Here is a 17,033-nt window from a genome sequence, read left to right as displayed (position 1 = left end):
AAATAACCCGTGCACTTTGAAGGACGGTAGAAATGTGCGGTATTAGAATTCCATAAGCTGTTTACATGGTAAGGGATCATATCAGTAGAAATGATTTTCTTGCCTCTTCTTTGTTTTAAAATCAAATCATTACGGGAAGACCAAAGATTGTTTTTTAAACATGAACTATTGTTATTATATGGCTAGCTCTGTGACCGGGCAAAATGAATCAACTCCTGTACTGCGATTGGCTATCCAAGCGGGCAAGATTCAGCTTTCTTGGCACTATGTTAAATTTAGCCAAATGATAAATCCTTTATTGACCTACAAGCTTGTTTGATCAAGATGGATGGATATTTCGTCTCGGTCCACAAACACGCAAAAAAATAATTTGGCCAATATCCAGCCATCTTGAGCTCACACTTGGTCAATGACCCAATTTTTACAATAACTGTCTAATTTCTCGCGCGCTGATTGTCTCATTTTTATCATCAATAAGAGTACAGACGAATAAACTTTTAATTTATGCAAACTTTCACGTTCCACTTTCAGCGGTCAAACTGTCAACTTTTTAGTCAATGAGATTCTATGGACTTCTTTGAGTAGCCAATCAAAAAGCGACAAAAGCTATTGACAATGTTCGCGACCTTTTGAATAAAATTTACTTATCTTTATTTACGGCAAGTTAACGCCTCTTTTCCCCTCATTTATTACCAGCATTTGACCATTTTGGGGTCTTGTTATTGTAAAAAACAAGTTTACGTCAGTTTTTTTATAGGCCTGTCCTCTTATTGATGATAAATTTCGTCATAACATTTTCAAAGTTTACTGCGGAACCATTCGCCTTCGGCTCGTGTCTCCACGGCCACTTTGACAATGTCATGACGCAACTTATCATCAATAGACAGACGCATAAAAAGATGACGTCAATTTGTTAAATATATACGCAGTATTGAAAGTACAGTTAGGCCAGTGCCCTATCTTTAGCGGACAGTTGTCAGAGTTCTAAAAATATGTATTAAAATATCAGTTTTATACTGCAAACCAGATTTGCGTTAAGCGACCATCACTGTTAAGCGGCTGGGGTCACCGTTTTGCCGTTCCAACCAGAAAATTATTTTCGAATTGTTTCCATACTCTATTAAACGGCCAACGAAAATATGGTTTGTCATTTCTTTACCCTGCTGCAGCTGATGAAAGGAAAGAGTGAGAAACTTTACTTAAATAAAGAATGTACATAAGCACATCCGTCAATATGCTAGGTACCTTTGTTGAAAGCAAAATCAGGGGATTGTGTCCTGTACTCCAGGGTATCATTGCACAGCCGCTTGCTTGGCCATTTGATTTCGTTTAAGCTTTTTTCTAGTTCTTTTGAGCGGCTACGCGTTTTTTCTGTGTTAGGCGTTGAAACATTGGACGTTTCCACCACATACAAGGCAAATTTATGCTGATTAAACGCATGTCAAATGGTCACACTTTTGTAAGTGACCCATACTCATTTCTCAGGGCCGGCTTCTTAATAGGCGTTTGACTCCAACAACCTTTCTGTTATGCCATGTTCCTTGTACGTACATATCATGGGTGTACAGTATTCACGCTGCATCAGGCAACTAACATTAAACATGTCTTGGACAACCTTAAGAAACACTTCTTTTAGAAATCTTCGTAGGAATCATATATGAAAGCCTAGTGACAATCATTGCAAAATTAACTCGTTTTGAACTTTTCTATCAGAACCTGACGGTGCTCCACAAAACGTAAGAGGCCAGAACAGCAGCTCAACAAGCATCTTAGTCATGTGGGATGAAGTCCCAGCTGATAAACAGAATGGTATCATCACCGGTTACACCATTACATACCACTCACAAACAGAGAATGACAATGGAAATGTTTTGGTTGGTGCCAATGATCGTCAAAAGAATTTGACAGAACTAAAGGAGTACGTCAACTACAATATCACAGTGTTTGCATCTACTTTGAAAGGAGATGGACCAGCCAATGACCCTGTTATTGTAGTTACAACAGACCAGGACAGTAAGTAATTTTAATTTGAATCCTTTTCTTGTGGGTGTTATGGTGGATTTTGTGGCTGCTTGGTTCTTGTTTGTTAATCACTTTTGAGCTGACCTCTTCTGCGTAGAATGAGCTTTTTTAGCCGGTCAGAGGGTAAAAAAACGTATCATTGATATCAAATTTGTGTAAGTAACGATCTCAAAGAAAATAACCCGTGAGTTTTGCAAGTATAACTGGGTAGAAATGTTCGATATTAGAATTTCATAAACGGTTTACATGATAAGAGATCATATAGGGAAAGTCTGCATAGTACGAGCCAAGTTGCCCATAGGGCAGGCGCGTATCTCCGGTTTCAGTGACATCAAGCGACTAAGAGTTTTTCTACTTCTCCCTGGTTGAGATGCTAGTCCATTGCATGATTAGCCCCAGCATTAAGTTCGGCAGTACCCATTTCTACACCTGGGTGGAGAGAGGCACTGTGAGAGTTAAGTGTCCTGCCCAAGAACACGACACAATGACATTTGATGTCTTCGATCAGGACTCGAACCAGGACCTCTCGATTCCGTGGCGAGCGCACTAACCATGGGGCCGCCGTGCCTTCACAATAGATCATATACATGTACAGATAATTTTCATTCCTTTAGTGTGTTAAATCAAATCATTACAGGAACACCAAGGATTGTTTTTTAAACAAAAACGATCGATTTTAAGCAATATTGGAAGTACAGCTAAGTCGTCACCCTCTCTGTACCCGGTCGCAAAAATGTACTAATATAATCAGTTTACAAGTGAATATATGAAAAATCATATATTTGAACTGCGAAGAAAGAAGTATGAAGGCATGTTTGATCATCGTAGTTATGCACGCAACTTAAGCGGTTGTGAAATTAAAGCCTGGGTTTTTATCCCGTTCAGGCCTAGAAATTTTTTTCAGGCTTTAATTTCACAACTGCTTAAGTTGTGTACATAACTACGATGATCAATCATGTCTTCATAATTCTTTCTCCGCAGTTCAAATGTATGATTTTTCATATATTCACTTGTGTTCTTCACCATCTACGGGTATATTTACCGGTATATTACGAACTCTTGGGCTTGATAGCTCAGTTGGTAGAGCACTACACCGTTATCGCAGAGGTCATAGGTTCGAATCCCGTTTAGGCCTGAATTTTTTTTTTTCTTTCAGGCTTTAATTTCACAACTGCTTAAGAGCAGCTTCGCCTAAATATCAACTAGACTTGGAAATAGCGAAAAAATCGAATTTCTTCAAATTCGCCCAGAATGAAGCCCTACGGGCACTAGTTACAAAAATATTGTTTTAAGCTCGATAAATCAAAAATTATTTTTTTACGCAATTTTTTCGTTTCGATGTCCCAAATCGGCCATAATCGATCGAAAATGAGCGGCATATTCAGAGGCTTGTAAACTCAAAAGTAAAAATCTTCATTACAAACTGATGGTACGTCGTATTTGTACTTTCTTTCTTGTCTATTTAGAGCTAAATAGATCGCGATTTGATTAGAACTAAAATATTTGATGAATTTTCTAAATTAACGGCTCAAGACAGCTTAACAAGAGGTCTACATTTAGCCTATTTTCAAATGCTAAAAAGGCGTTCTGGTACACGGCTTTTCCCAAAACGACTAGTTTGGTCTGAAAGAGCATTGTTTTTTCTTCAAATTAGTGAAATAAAATTTTTGGGTAAATAAAATCGTGAGCGCTGAGATAGCGAACTAAATGCAGCACTTCTTTCTGAAAACGTGACCTTTGACCCAAGCGTTACGAAACCGATTACTGCAAGAAAACCCGGAAGAAAAGCAAACACTTCGTTGTTTTGAAACAATTTCTAGTGATATCTCTCCGAAACCATGCCTGCAAGAAACTCTTTCCAGATGTGAAATCTTACAGGGTCAAAGAAGGAGCTAAAGGGCGCATTTTGTTACAATAACTTTGTTTGCTGAGAATTGACTTGAAGTCAATTCCAGTGAAATTTGCAAACTTGAAGTATGTTAGCCGATACTTACCTGAATATTTATATTTACAGAAGAGTCGTCTTCTTGGATTAACCCTTCAAAAGAAGCTAGACCCAGATCTGGAAACCTCTAAAAGAAGAAATGTTTAATGTTCCGTGACCTGCCCGCAGCTATAAATTCCATGCACATGCCGACCGCATGTCGTAAAACTAACTGACCTCCACTGACAGTTTCCTAGGGCAACCCCAAAATAAAGAATCGCCAAAAATGTAAAGTGAAATTTGCTGTCTTCATGAACAGTTAGAAGCTAGAGTCAAGTTCCATTACCTTTTGAAAGTGCTCGATTTTACTTTGTTCACTCAATAATTACTGTCACGTTCGAATACTGCGTAGTATCGGTCACGCCAAAACACTGTAGACCATATGCAGACTGAGTAAGTTTCCCACACAAAGTCTTGTATGCGTTTGTCTATTGAATCTAACGTCAAATACTGCGCTTGTGTGGCCTGTGGATAAATGACAAACGTTCAGATATATTGAACACTATTTTGTAACTAGAGCCAAAAAAAAATGAGTCAAAATGAAAGGTCCAAACAAGTGTCTGCAGTCTGCACGGTCTGCACTGTTTTGGCGTGACCGATTCGCGGAATTCGAGAGTGACAGTAAGAAGAATTGAGTGAACAAAGTCGACGCAAACAAATAAAATCAAGCACTTTGAAACGGTGATGGAACTTGACTCTAGCTTCTAACTGTTCATGAAGACAGCAAATTTCACTTTACATTTTTGGGGATTGTTTATTTTGGGGTTGCCCGTGGAAACTGTCAGTGGAGGTCAGTTAGTTTTACGACAAACATGCGGTTGGCATGTGCATGGAATTTATAGCTGCGGGCAGGTCACGGAACATTAAACATTTCTTCCTTTAGAGGTTTCCAAATCTGAGTCCAGCTTCTTTTGAAGGTTAATCCAAGAAGACGACTCCTCTGTAAGTATAAATATTCAGGTAAGTATCGGCTAACATACTTCAAGTTTGCAAATTTCACTGGAATTGACTTCAAGTCAATTCTCAGCAAACAAGGTTATTGTAACAAAATGCGCCCTTTAGCTCCTTCTTTGACCCTGTAAGATTTCATATCTGGAAAGAGAATCTTGCAATCATGGTTTCAGAGAGATATCACTAGAAATTGTTTCAAAATAACGAAGCGTTTGCTTTTCTTCCGGGTTTTCTTGCAGTAATCGGTTTCGTAACGCTTGGGTCAAAGGTCACGTTTTCAGAAAGAAGTGCTGCATTTAGTTCGCTATCTCAGCGCTCACGATTTTATTTACCCAAAAATTTTATTTCACTAATTTGAAGAAAAAACAATGCTCTTTCAGACCAAACTAGTCGTTTTGGGAAAAGCCGTGTACCAGAACGCCTTTTTAGCATTTGAAAATAGGCTAAATGTAGACCTCTTGTTAAGCTGTCTTGAGCCGTTAATTTAGAAAATTCATCAAATATTTTAGTTCTAATCAAATCGCGATCTATTTAGCTCTAAATAGACAAGAAAGAAAGTACAAATACGACGTACCATCAGTTTGTAATGAAGATTTTTACTTTTGAGTTTACAAGCCTCTGAATATGCCGCTCATTTTCGATCGATTATGGCCGATTTGGGACATCGAAACGAAAAAATTGCGTAAAAAAATAATTTTTGATTTATCGAGCTTAAAACAATATTTTTGTAACTAGTGCCCGTAGGGCTTCATTCTGGGCGAGTTTGAAGAAATTCGATTTTTTCGCTATTTCCAAGTCTAGTTGATATTTAGACGAAGCTGCTCTTAAGTTGTGTGCATAACTGCGATGATCAATCATGTCTTCATACATAATCAGTTTAATATTGCAAACCAGATTTGCGTCAAGTGACCACCTCTGTTAAGCGGCAGAGGTCACTGCTTTGCCGTCCCAACCAGAGATTTTGTATTGTTTTAACACTCTATTTAAGGGCCAACGAGAATATTGCTTGGCATTACTTTATCCTGCTGCATTTGATGAAAGGAAAGAATGAGAAACTTAACTTGAATAAATAGTGTACATAGGCACATCAGCATGATAGATGCCTTTGTTGAAAGCACAATAAGGGAATTGTGTCCTGTACTCCAAAGTATGATTAAACAACCACTTGCTAGGCCATTTGTTTTCGTTCAAGGTTTTTTGTAGTTCTTTTTTTGGCGCCTAAACTTTTTTGTCTCTTTGCGTTAAGAAATGGAAGTTTCCATCACATCCAGTGTTAATTTCTGGTAAGCACCTATTTTCCGTGGGTTGCTTAGACGTTTAGCTGCAACAAACTTTCTGTTACAACATGTTTCTTGTATGTACATATCACGCGTGTACAGTATTCACGCTACATCAGGCAACTAACATTAGACAGGTCCTTGACAACCTTAAGAAACACTTCTTTTAGACATCTTCGTAGGAATCATATATGAAAGCCTAGTGACAGTCATTGCAAAGCTAACTTGTTTTGAACTTTTCTATCAGAACCTGACGGTGCTCCACAAAACGTAATAGGCCAGAACAGCAGCTCAACAAGCATCTTAGTCATGTGGGATGAAGTCCCAGCTGATAAACAGAATGGTATCATCACGGGTTACACCATTACTTACCAGTCACAAACAGAGAATGACAATGGAAGTGTTTTGGTTGGTGCCAATGATCGTCGAAAGAATTTGACAGAACTAAAGGAGTACGTCAACTACAATGTCACAGTGTTTGCATCTACTGTGAAAGGAAATGGACCACCCAATGACCCTGTCATTGTAGTTAGAACAGACCATGACAGTGAGTAATTTTAATTTGAATCCTTTTCTTGTGGGTGTTATGGTGGATTTTGTGGCTGCTTGGTTCTTGTTTCTTAATCACGTTTGAGCTGACCTCTCCTGCGTAGAATGGGCTTTTTTAGCCGGTCAGAGGTTAAAAAAACGTATCATTGATATCAAATTTGTGTAAGTAACGATCTCAAAGAAAATAACCCGTGAGCTTTGCATATATGACTGGGTAGGAATGTTTAGTATTAGAATTTCATAAACGGTTTACATGGTAAGAGATCATATAGGGAAAGTCTGCATAGTACGAGCCAAGTTGCCCATAAGGCAGGCGCGTAACTCCGCTTTCAGTGGCATCAAGCGACTAGGAGTGTTTCTACTTCTCTCTAGTTGAAACACTAGTCTATTGCATGATAAGCCCCAGCATTAAGTTCGCCAGTACCCATTTCTACACCTGGGTGGAGAGAGGCACTGTGAGAGTTAAGTGTCCCGCCCAAGAACACGACACAATGACATTTGATGTCTTCGACCAGAACTCGAACCAGGACCTCTCGATTCCGTGGCGAGCGCACTAACTATGCCTGTTAATAGACCATATACATGTACAGATAATTTTCATTCCTTCAGTGTGTTAAATCAAATCATTACGGGAACATCAAGGATTGTTTTTTAAACAAAAACGATCGATTTTAGGCAGTATTGGAAGTACAGCTAAGTCGTCACCCTCTCTTTACCCGGTCGCAAAAATGTACTAATATAATCAGTTTACAAGTGAATATGTGAAAAATCATATATTTGAACTGCAGAGAAAGAAGTATGAAGGCATGATTGATCATCGCAGTTATGCACACAACTTAAGCGGTTGTGAAATTAAAGCCTGGGTTTGTATCCCGTTCAGGCCTAGAATTTTTTTTTTTTTTTTTTTTTTTTCAGGTTGTAATTTTACAACTGCTTAAGTTGTGTGCATAACTACGATGATCAATCATGTCTTCATACTTCTTTCTCCGCAGTTCAAATATATGATTTTCATATATTCACTTATGTTCTTCACCATCTACGGGTATATTACGAACTCTTAGGATAACCAGCTCTCAGACGGCTTGATAGCTCAGTTGGTAGAGCACTGCACCGTTATCGCAGAGGTCATAGGTTCGAATCCCGTTCAGGCTTGAATTTTTTTTTTTTTTTTTTTTCCTTTCAGGCTTTAATTTCACAACTGCTTAAGTTGTGTGCATAACTACAATGATTAATCATGTCTTCGTACATAATCAGTTTAATACTGGAAACCAGATTTGCGTTAAGTGACCATCTCTGTTAAGCCGCAGAAGTCACTGCTTTGCCGTCCCAACCAGAGATTTTGTATTGTTTTAACACTCTATTTAAGGGCCAACGAGAATATTGCTTGGCATTTCTTTATCCTGCTGCATTTAATGAAAGGAAAGAATGAGAAACTTAACTTGAATAAAGAGTGTACATAGGCACATCAGCATGATAGATGCCTTTGTTTAAAGCACAATAAGGGGATTGTGTCCTGTAGTATGATTAAACAACCACTTGCTAGGCCATTTGTTTTTGTTCAAGGTTTTTTGTAGTTCTTCTTTTGGCGCCTAAACTTTTTTTGTCTGTGTGCGTTAAGAAATGGAAGTTTCCATCACATCCAGTGTTAATTTCTGGTAAGCACCTATCAAGTGGTTTCACTTTTGTAATTGACCCATGCTCATTTTCCGTGGGTTGCTTAGACGTCTAGCTGCAACAACCTTCCTGTTATACCATGTTTCGTGCATGTACATATCACGCGTGTACAGTATTCACGCTACATCAGGCAACTAACATTAGACATTTCCTTGACAACCTCAAAAAACAGTTGTTATAGAAGTCTTCGTAGGAATCATATATGAAAGCCTAGTAACGATCACTGCAAAGTTAACTTGTTTTGAACTTTTCTATCAGAACCTGATGGTGCTCCACAAAATGTAACAGGCCAGAACAGCAGCTCAACAAGCATCTTAGTCACGTGGTATGAAGTCCCAGCTGATAAACAGAATGGTATCATCACGGGTTACACCATTACATACCAGTCACAAACAGAGAATGACAATGGAAGTGTTTTGGTTGGTGCCAATGATCGTCGAAAGAATTTGACAGAACTAAAGGAGTACGTCAACTACAATATCATAGTGTTTGCATCTACTGTAAAAGGAAATGGACCAGCCAATGACCCCATTGTTGTTAGAACGGACGAGGATAGTAAGTATTTTTTCCTGACTGACTAGCTGAGTGATAAGTACACTTTGAATAACCAAGAACTAACCATACTTTACGAAATAAGTAAGTCAGAACGTTTTTAGCCAGGAAAGAACATAACAGTCGAAAGACTGACAAACCATTTGCCCTTTGGAATTTAGAAATGTTGGTTTTTTAGAGAAAGAAAAACCGCAAAAGCCGGAGAAAAACCAGACCAGAACGAACAACAAACTCAACCCACATATGACGCCGTGTCTGAACTTAGGCCACATTGGTGGGAAGCGAGCTCTTTGACCACTACGCCATCCGTTATGATGGTTACTTTTTATATTCAAACGTTGGTCAGCATCCAAGCTGCTTCAAGTTTATTTTCGGTTGATAGTTGACTCGGGCTAGGCCCTCGTCGACTATCACGCGATAAAAATCGAGAGCGAATAATTTGATTGTTTTAGTACAAGTCTACTTGTTGTTAAAAATATTATCTAAATCCTCTTCGCAGACACTTTGTAAATGCAAAGTAGCTACCGCTATTTGTTATCAACCGCACACTTCTAGGCTACTCACTAATCTGTAACAGAATAGACAGCGTGTAGTGCAGTCAAATAAGAGAACGGCATTCGTGATGGAACGCTAGTAGATTTATACTATTTAAAATAATACAAATGTGATTCTCATTGAAAAATCAACAAGATTTCCGCAAAATGGGCAATTTCATACATTAGCAAGAGGAATCAGGTAAAGCTTGTCAACCCCTTCCTAAATGCAATGTTGTTTAGGATTAAGAAGCACCCTATTTGTAATAATAGCATCGTCTTGAGTCTTGAATCAGCTACTTGGAGGCTAATCAAAGTCATCACAGTGTTACAGTCAGTAGCATTTGTTATTCAGAATTAGAAAAATTGTTTAGTTTGCTTGATGTACATGGTGTACATGGTGAAGTTGTTGCCGGGCTGAAACAGTGTTACGTCATGTTAGCAGATAAAAATCTAACACTTTTTATATTCCTTTCAGGACCTAGCGCTCCCCCCCAGGATTTAAGATTAAACGACACAACTTCCACTTCACTTTTAGTGAGGTGGAATGAAGTTCCAGCTGCGGACAAGAACGGTATCATTCGTAGTTATACCGTGAGCTACCAGGCGATCAGTTCTTTACTCGTTGAAAACACAACAGTCTATGTTCCAACACGTGAGGTGAATCTAACTGGGCTGATAAAGAATATGAACTACAGCGTCAGAGTTTTGGCGTCTACCGACAAGGGAGATGGACACTACAGCGATCCCGAATTTTTCGTTACAAACCAAGATGGTGAGTTAGCGTTCAGATTTCCTCGCATTATTTGGGAATAATCATACAAGTAAAGGTGTTCAGAAGAGATGTAACAAATAAAGGCTAGAGACGCTATATAGTAAGATCTATTATGGGTTGAAAACACGAAACGCTGGAAAACTTTTAAGGAGTTCAGATAGTTACAGGAAAAAACCCTGGACAAGAATGAAGAGGCTAACAAACCGCTTGTAATTTGATTTCTATCTGTTAATTTGTTTGTGATCGTCATTGTCCATTCCCTCGCGGTAGAGATCCGGGCTCTCTTAAACGTTATCTGTATATATCCGTTTAATAGCTGCGATACCATTACTATCAATACCATTATTCTTTGTTCAGTACCTGGTGCTGCTCCTGAGAATGTGAGAGGACACAACACCAGCTCAACTAGTATCTTAGTCACCTGGGGTGAAGTGCCAGCAGATAAACAGCACGGTAAAATCCTTAAATACACTGTCATTTACGAGGAGTCCGAGGGAGATGCAGAGACGATGGTATGGGTTGATTCACCCTCCCGTCAAATTGAGTTAACAGAACTTATAAAGTATACGGCATACAACATCCAGGTGTTAGCTGCAACTTTGAAAGGTGATGGACCACGCAGCAATCCCATCACTGTATGGACGGACCAAGACGGTAAGTACGAGGAAAACAACATTAAATTTTTGGTGCAGAGGTAGGGAGACTCGGTTGGTTTTCAACTCATGCCCTCAACTAAGGTGAAGAGCATGCAGAAAAGTTGGCTATAAGGCTATATTCATGTGCAAATCATTGTCGCCACTAAAAACAAACAATATACAAGTCGATAACAGGTAAGGGTAATAGCCTGTGTGAAAACTTAGTGGCCATCAGGACGGACACACAGTCTTGAACAGGAGAAAACTATTTTACAGGAAAAGTCGTTTTTTGATCATTATCAAAATTTTTAAAGAAAAACAAAATCTTAAGTGGAATGGTATACCATAAAATAAGTACATGGACAATCCCTTTCCCTTCCCATCGGCACTAATAGTAGTTAATCTCAATATAACAACTGGTATTAACCCTACTTGCACCCAGTTTACAAAAGCTCAAATTTTTGTATGTTGCAGTACCTTCGAAGGCTCCTGTACTTACTTCTGTAAAGGTACTGAGCAGTACTAGTGTCGAGGTGGAATGGCAGCCAGTTCCTGAAGAGTTTACACACGGTGTCATTACAAAGTACGTCATATTCTACACAGCTGAGAGAGGGACGGACGAAAAGGAAGTACCTGCGTCGCTTCTGAAAGCGGTCGTAAATGGGCTTAGTCAGTCTACAACATATTTATTTCGAGTTAGGGCTGAAACTGTGAAGGGTGCAGGTCCAAAAAGCGATCCTAAAAATGAGACAACTGAAGGTAAGGATATGTATGCTTTTCATGAACACGGCAAATAGCAGTTACCAAAAATTCAGCTGTATAGTAAAGCAGTAAGACTTGAAGCAAATGAACAATATTATTTTGAAATTGAGCGAAACATCTAAATGGCAGTAATTAATGCTGAAGTTGGACTGTTCAAACGAAGTGATACAAGCAACACCCGTGGTAGTATTATCCACGATAGAACTGGGTACTATGTCTTAAAATTACTTTAGAGGAGTATGGCCCATATGTGGGATCAACTCTCTCACCTTTCTTCATTGTGCGTTGAATATTGGCTAGGAAAAACTATCAACTTCCAAACGTAAGTTCCTGCCAAAATCAGTTTCACCTTGCCAGATAGTATGTTGACGTTTCAATCAAACTAATGTACCTATACCTATATGTTGTTTTTCAGACCCACCGACCGCTCCGACGCCTCCCGATGGCAACATTGGAACAACAGAAGTGTCTGTCCCCTTTAAAACTAAGAAAGAGTTAAGTAATGGCAAACCTGTCAGGTAAGTGTTTTGAAATTTTGCCTTCGGTTGCTCTGTAACGCAGATTGTGCTGGGCCTCACTGAGTGTGTAGGGGATCGATCTTGTGGGTTTTTGTACTTCAGCTTACGTTACGATTTTCTATTTTGAAGAAGAAAGTACATAAAGTTTCTAAGACTACCTAGTAGCTTGTTAATTTTTAATTTCAAAGTTAAAAACAAAATTTCAAGAAACAGTTAAAGTGCACCTAACCCCAAAATTTTTTTTTTCGCTAAAACGAATCTACTTGTTATTTAAAATACCTCTACGAAAAAATTTTTGGATTCGGTTAAATCCTCGATTTTCTGTGCCCCGACGAAATCTCGAAAATAGCGCCAAAACACCGCCATTTTGTTTCACGACCGAGTTTGAGGAGAATGGGTCCAGCGGCTGTTGTGACGTCTACCCAGGAAGGTCGAATATCTCACGTCCTCTCATTTCCTTCACGATGGTGCAATACACATTCGAAAAGTGCACAGAAATGCCTTCCAGAAGTGCTATCGGCTGTTGCAGCAATATCCCAGATCTAAAGAAAGATATACTGTACAATTTACTGGCGATGATCGGTCCAATAAAGACATACACGATGGTTGATTTTGGTGAACCGAAACGAGCGAACTGAGTCTGTGAGAACCATTGAAGAACTCTCACTTGAATTTGTTCCGTAGACTTTCAAACGCTATTTTCAAAATTTTCTGCTTAAAGCCAACCAGCAATTTGTCGAAATACTACCGACAACCTATGTCTTCCAATCCCGCAGTATTTATAACATAGCCGGCAAAGTTGTGTGATCGATCAAGAAGCGTTACGACCAAATATACTGATATGTAAATAGGTCGCAACTGTACGCCGCCAACCAACACTTATTTCTCTTTCGATTTAGATAAAAGTCGAAGATTAATCCTTTAGAATTACATGATAACAAAATTGTTACACTCACAGAGTTTTTCGAAGGTTTGGAAATCAGCAGTGCGACAAACATTCTATGCAATAGTGTCGAAAATATGACCGCGTAACATTCATGTCTGCGGACCGCTTAGGGAACACATCCTTTTCGCTTATCCGACGAATTTCACTGCAAACTTTGAAAAAAATTTAAACTGGTTATTTGGAGTTACGACTTAAAACGTGTGAAATCGGTAATTGTATGAAATGTTTTCTTCCCAATTCCGCCTTGCTTCCCGCAGCTTCAAAAATACAGGCCCAAACAATTCTACGATTTTCAATCAATCGAAGCCAGTGTTTTGGAGGTCATCAAGTCTCAAAAACTGCAACACTTACGTCGCTCTTACAAACATGAAGCATCCCAGAAAGTAAAACACAAACTGGATTTAATAGAACAACCATACCTTGACAAAATACATTCTCGCAAAGGACAAATGTAAACGGGCTATAAACACGCGTGGGAGTCTTGTGTTTAGGTGACGAAATTACCATCCAAAGCAGTCCTTGAGTTTTCATTCCTGCTTTTCGTTTGCCTGCTCCTCCACTTCGTATCTAGCTTTCCATTTCTAATATACAAGCAGCTCGTCCGCAAAGAAGTCTTCCCTGTCGTCGCTTGAAATATTGCAAATTGTTCTCAAAGCTCTAAGCAGTGAGTTCACATTTGTCGAACGTGCTCGATCGAAGTTTATTTCGGTGTCTTCCGAATCGAAACCTAACTCTGACTCCGGTGACGAAAAAGAAATGATTCTGGAACAAAACTTGGACGTTTTAGTCCCAAAATATATTGGAATGATTTCTTTTGTTTTTCATTTTCTCAAGCAAATACAGAGAGCTGACTGAGGCGCCATTGTGTTTGGTTCCTGGGTAGACGTCATCAGCAAAGCCGCCCCAGACTCCCTAAAACGCGGTCGCGTAACACTTCAGGTGCGACTTTGAAAGGACACAGAAAATCGAGGATTCAACCAAATTCAAAAATTTTTTCGCCCAAATGCTTCGAATAACATGTGGATTCGTTTCAGCGAAAAAACATTTTTGGGGTTGGGTGCACTTTAAGAGCCACCTTAAATTTTGAATAACTTACGGTAGCGCTGAATTCCCTTCAAGAAAAGCTTGCAAACAGTTGCATCTTAACATGTGATCACAGGAATCCATGACCCATGGGTTCCTGGTGATCCATGATTATTTTGTAAAACAAATGGTTGCGGTTACCAAGCTCGGTTACTAGTTACTGGCACCTAAAACTAAAATTAATGGTGCAGGTTGTAATGTTTCTATAGTAAACCTACTAGGTCAAAACAATGACCAAAACGTGTTCTGCAATGATTGGGCGTTTGTTTGATACCATTATTGTAGGAAACATTGGTAATATAATCTCTTAAAGTATGATTATTATAAAATGCTGGGTACTATTGTAGGCTACCTTATGTGAAAACACCTTAATACACTCTTTTACAGCTTTTATCAAATGATCGTCACACCCTTAACAGATGGGCAAAACCCAGGAAAATCATCAGACGAGCAATACGTTAAAGTCATGCGAAATTACGATAGCCAAGTGAAAGGAGAACCTTATATTACGGCTGAGTTCGCCAACGATCAGTCACGGACATCATTTCCTGTTGGTGACAGGAAGCATTATTCTAGAGATGGTGTTACTGAAGATAAGAGAAAGCGCAGAGAAACATCATGTGAGTCAGTTCACAACAAATGGCGTGACTACTAAAAATAAGGACCGTATACATCCATTTATGAGAATGTATATATTTACTTGAGAGCACGTTGGCTAAAGTTTGAAATTTTAACCCCCAACGTGTAAGTCAAAAACCAATAAAAATTAAAGTTAAAACAAGTTTTTATAGGGAAAAAATGAAATGAAAGCCTAGAACAACAGGTTGTCATAAATGATTTGCTTTGGGATTAAAATTGCTCAGATTTATCAGAGATCGTAATTGGCATAATATACGTTTATTGCAAAGTAGCAAAGTACTATACCCGTATCAAATAGTCTTTCACACTAGCAACGAGCACGTTTCCCCAAGAGAACTTATAGAGATTTATTAGTAGACTTCAAATATATAAAATTCTTCCCGTCTTCAAAGTTTATGCATCCTTTAGAATAACATTTTTGAAACATTTCGAAAACTGTGGTGAACTTTGAGAATGTATGACGCCACTGTGACGTAATATGGTGTCAGAATTTGGACAATCCCCACTTAAAATAAAGAATAATTTATAATATATAAGTGTAATTAGTTGGACGGTTGAAACCGTTTGCTTGTTGGCTTGTTTGTTGTTGTTGTTGTTGTTGTTGTCTTTTGTTTGTTTTGTGTTATTGCGACTTCATTGCCATCATTTCAGTTTCTTCCACCAGCACCTGGAGGGTCCCTTTATCCCTTTAATATATAAAAGTCAAGATACATTTTTCTAGACTCGGGAGGGCTTCATTTCTCTCCTAATAATTCATTTTGTCAGTTCTTATCGGAGCACGCACGAAATTGATTTAATCCCGGGGTGCCCTTCTGTCTTTCTTTTCAGCTTTGAGGTATAAAAACGGAAAGCTTGAAGAAGGCACAAGATACGCGGTCTTTCAACGATCTTTTGCCGAAGATGGTGATTATGAAAATGAGGGATTTATTACGTTTATCACCAAAGATGGGATCCCGACAACAACTTTGGTAATATCAATAGTTGTTGGGTTACTTGTTCTTGTGATCGTGGCTGGTGGGATTGTAATGTGGCGTCGAATGCATCCTAATGGTGAGTTTTAACTTTTTTATCTGTATACAGTTCAACCCCTATTAAACGGCCACCCTCGGGGAAATTGGTATTGGCCGCTTATTGGCGGGCAGGCGGGCGGGCGGGCGGGCGAGCGAGCGGGCGGGCGGGCGGGCGGGCGGGCGGGCGAGCGGGCGGGCGGGCGGGAGGACAGGCAGGCAGGCAGGCAGACAGGCAGGCAGGCAGGCAGGCAGGAAGGAAAGAAGGAAGGACGATCAGCAAAACAGTTACTATCTATGACATTTCAAAACGAAATAAAATGCAGCTTTGAAAAACACGCTGCTCTTTTTTTTTTTTTCTGGTTCTTTCATATTCTAGCAGAGACAAAGTCAGTTTCAAGGAATTCTCAACAAGGTTCCACGCAAGAAATCTTAGAGTTGTCTCCATATAGTCAACCATCCACAGAACCGAGTTACTACAACACTACTCTTAACGAGTTAGAAACTGAAGGGCAATTCACTTATGAAGTTGTTGATGACGCACGTTCTGGCCAGATTACTCATTATGATGACATTGTTCCACAACAGGAGGACACTTACGCGGAGATCGATCCAGGAGGCCATTACCAGCCATTAAATGTAAACCGTCAGGTTATATACGAAGGGTATGTGAAGCCGAAGCCAATCTTAGGCCGAGCCCCACTGTCAAACTCGTGAGAGTTATTACGATGAGTACGAAGACATATCACTTGCCTTCTGCTTCGTGTGCTGTGCACAAACGACGTAAAAAAAGAAAAGAAAAAAGGGAGCCATATGCACCAGAACTCGGCCACTTACAAATAATGTTAAAAGTAGAAGTGACGGCACTGTCGAAAAAAGTTAAAACGTACTTTCGGTGTGTTATTTGACCTCTAAATCCTTGAATATAGATAGATAGATAGACACCTGTATTTAACAGCAAAAAGTCAAAACGTAAAATTTTAGGGTAGTCCCTTAAGGGAGCTTACAAAGCATCTCTGCTATCAGTAGGAGCCCCGAAGCTATTACCTAACATAGATTACACAATAATAGGATATATTTAACAAATAAAGAAGCCTAAGTCGTGTATTACACTGTGATAAAACAC

General features: G+C 39.2%; 1 protein-coding gene across 1 annotated transcript in view; it reads left to right on the top strand.

Annotated features, from left to right (window-relative positions):
- The window catches only part of LOC145468676 (protein sidekick-1-like), a 43,279-nt gene extending 26,655 nt beyond the window's left edge, over positions 1–16,624 (top strand). Inside the window, exons 10-19 of the mRNA XM_081452386.1 lie at positions 1,714–2,013; positions 6,482–6,781; positions 8,716–9,012; positions 10,021–10,317; positions 10,675–10,971; positions 11,427–11,711; positions 12,130–12,232; positions 14,649–14,881; positions 15,729–15,950; positions 16,287–16,624. Coding sequence (XP_081308512.1) covers positions 1,714–2,013; positions 6,482–6,781; positions 8,716–9,012; positions 10,021–10,317; positions 10,675–10,971; positions 11,427–11,711; positions 12,130–12,232; positions 14,649–14,881; positions 15,729–15,950; positions 16,287–16,624 — 2,672 coding nt within the window. The remainder of the gene's footprint in view (positions 1–1,713; positions 2,014–6,481; positions 6,782–8,715; positions 9,013–10,020; positions 10,318–10,674; positions 10,972–11,426; positions 11,712–12,129; positions 12,233–14,648; positions 14,882–15,728; positions 15,951–16,286) is intronic.
- Positions 16,625–17,033: the final 409 nt, after the last annotated feature.

Source organism: Orbicella franksi, chromosome 14 (genome assembly GCF_964199315.1).
Source record: "Orbicella franksi chromosome 14, jaOrbFran1.1, whole genome shotgun sequence".
Taxonomy (NCBI): Eukaryota; Metazoa; Cnidaria; class Anthozoa; order Scleractinia; family Merulinidae; genus Orbicella; species Orbicella franksi.
This window is presented reverse-complemented; position numbering and strand designations above follow the sequence as displayed.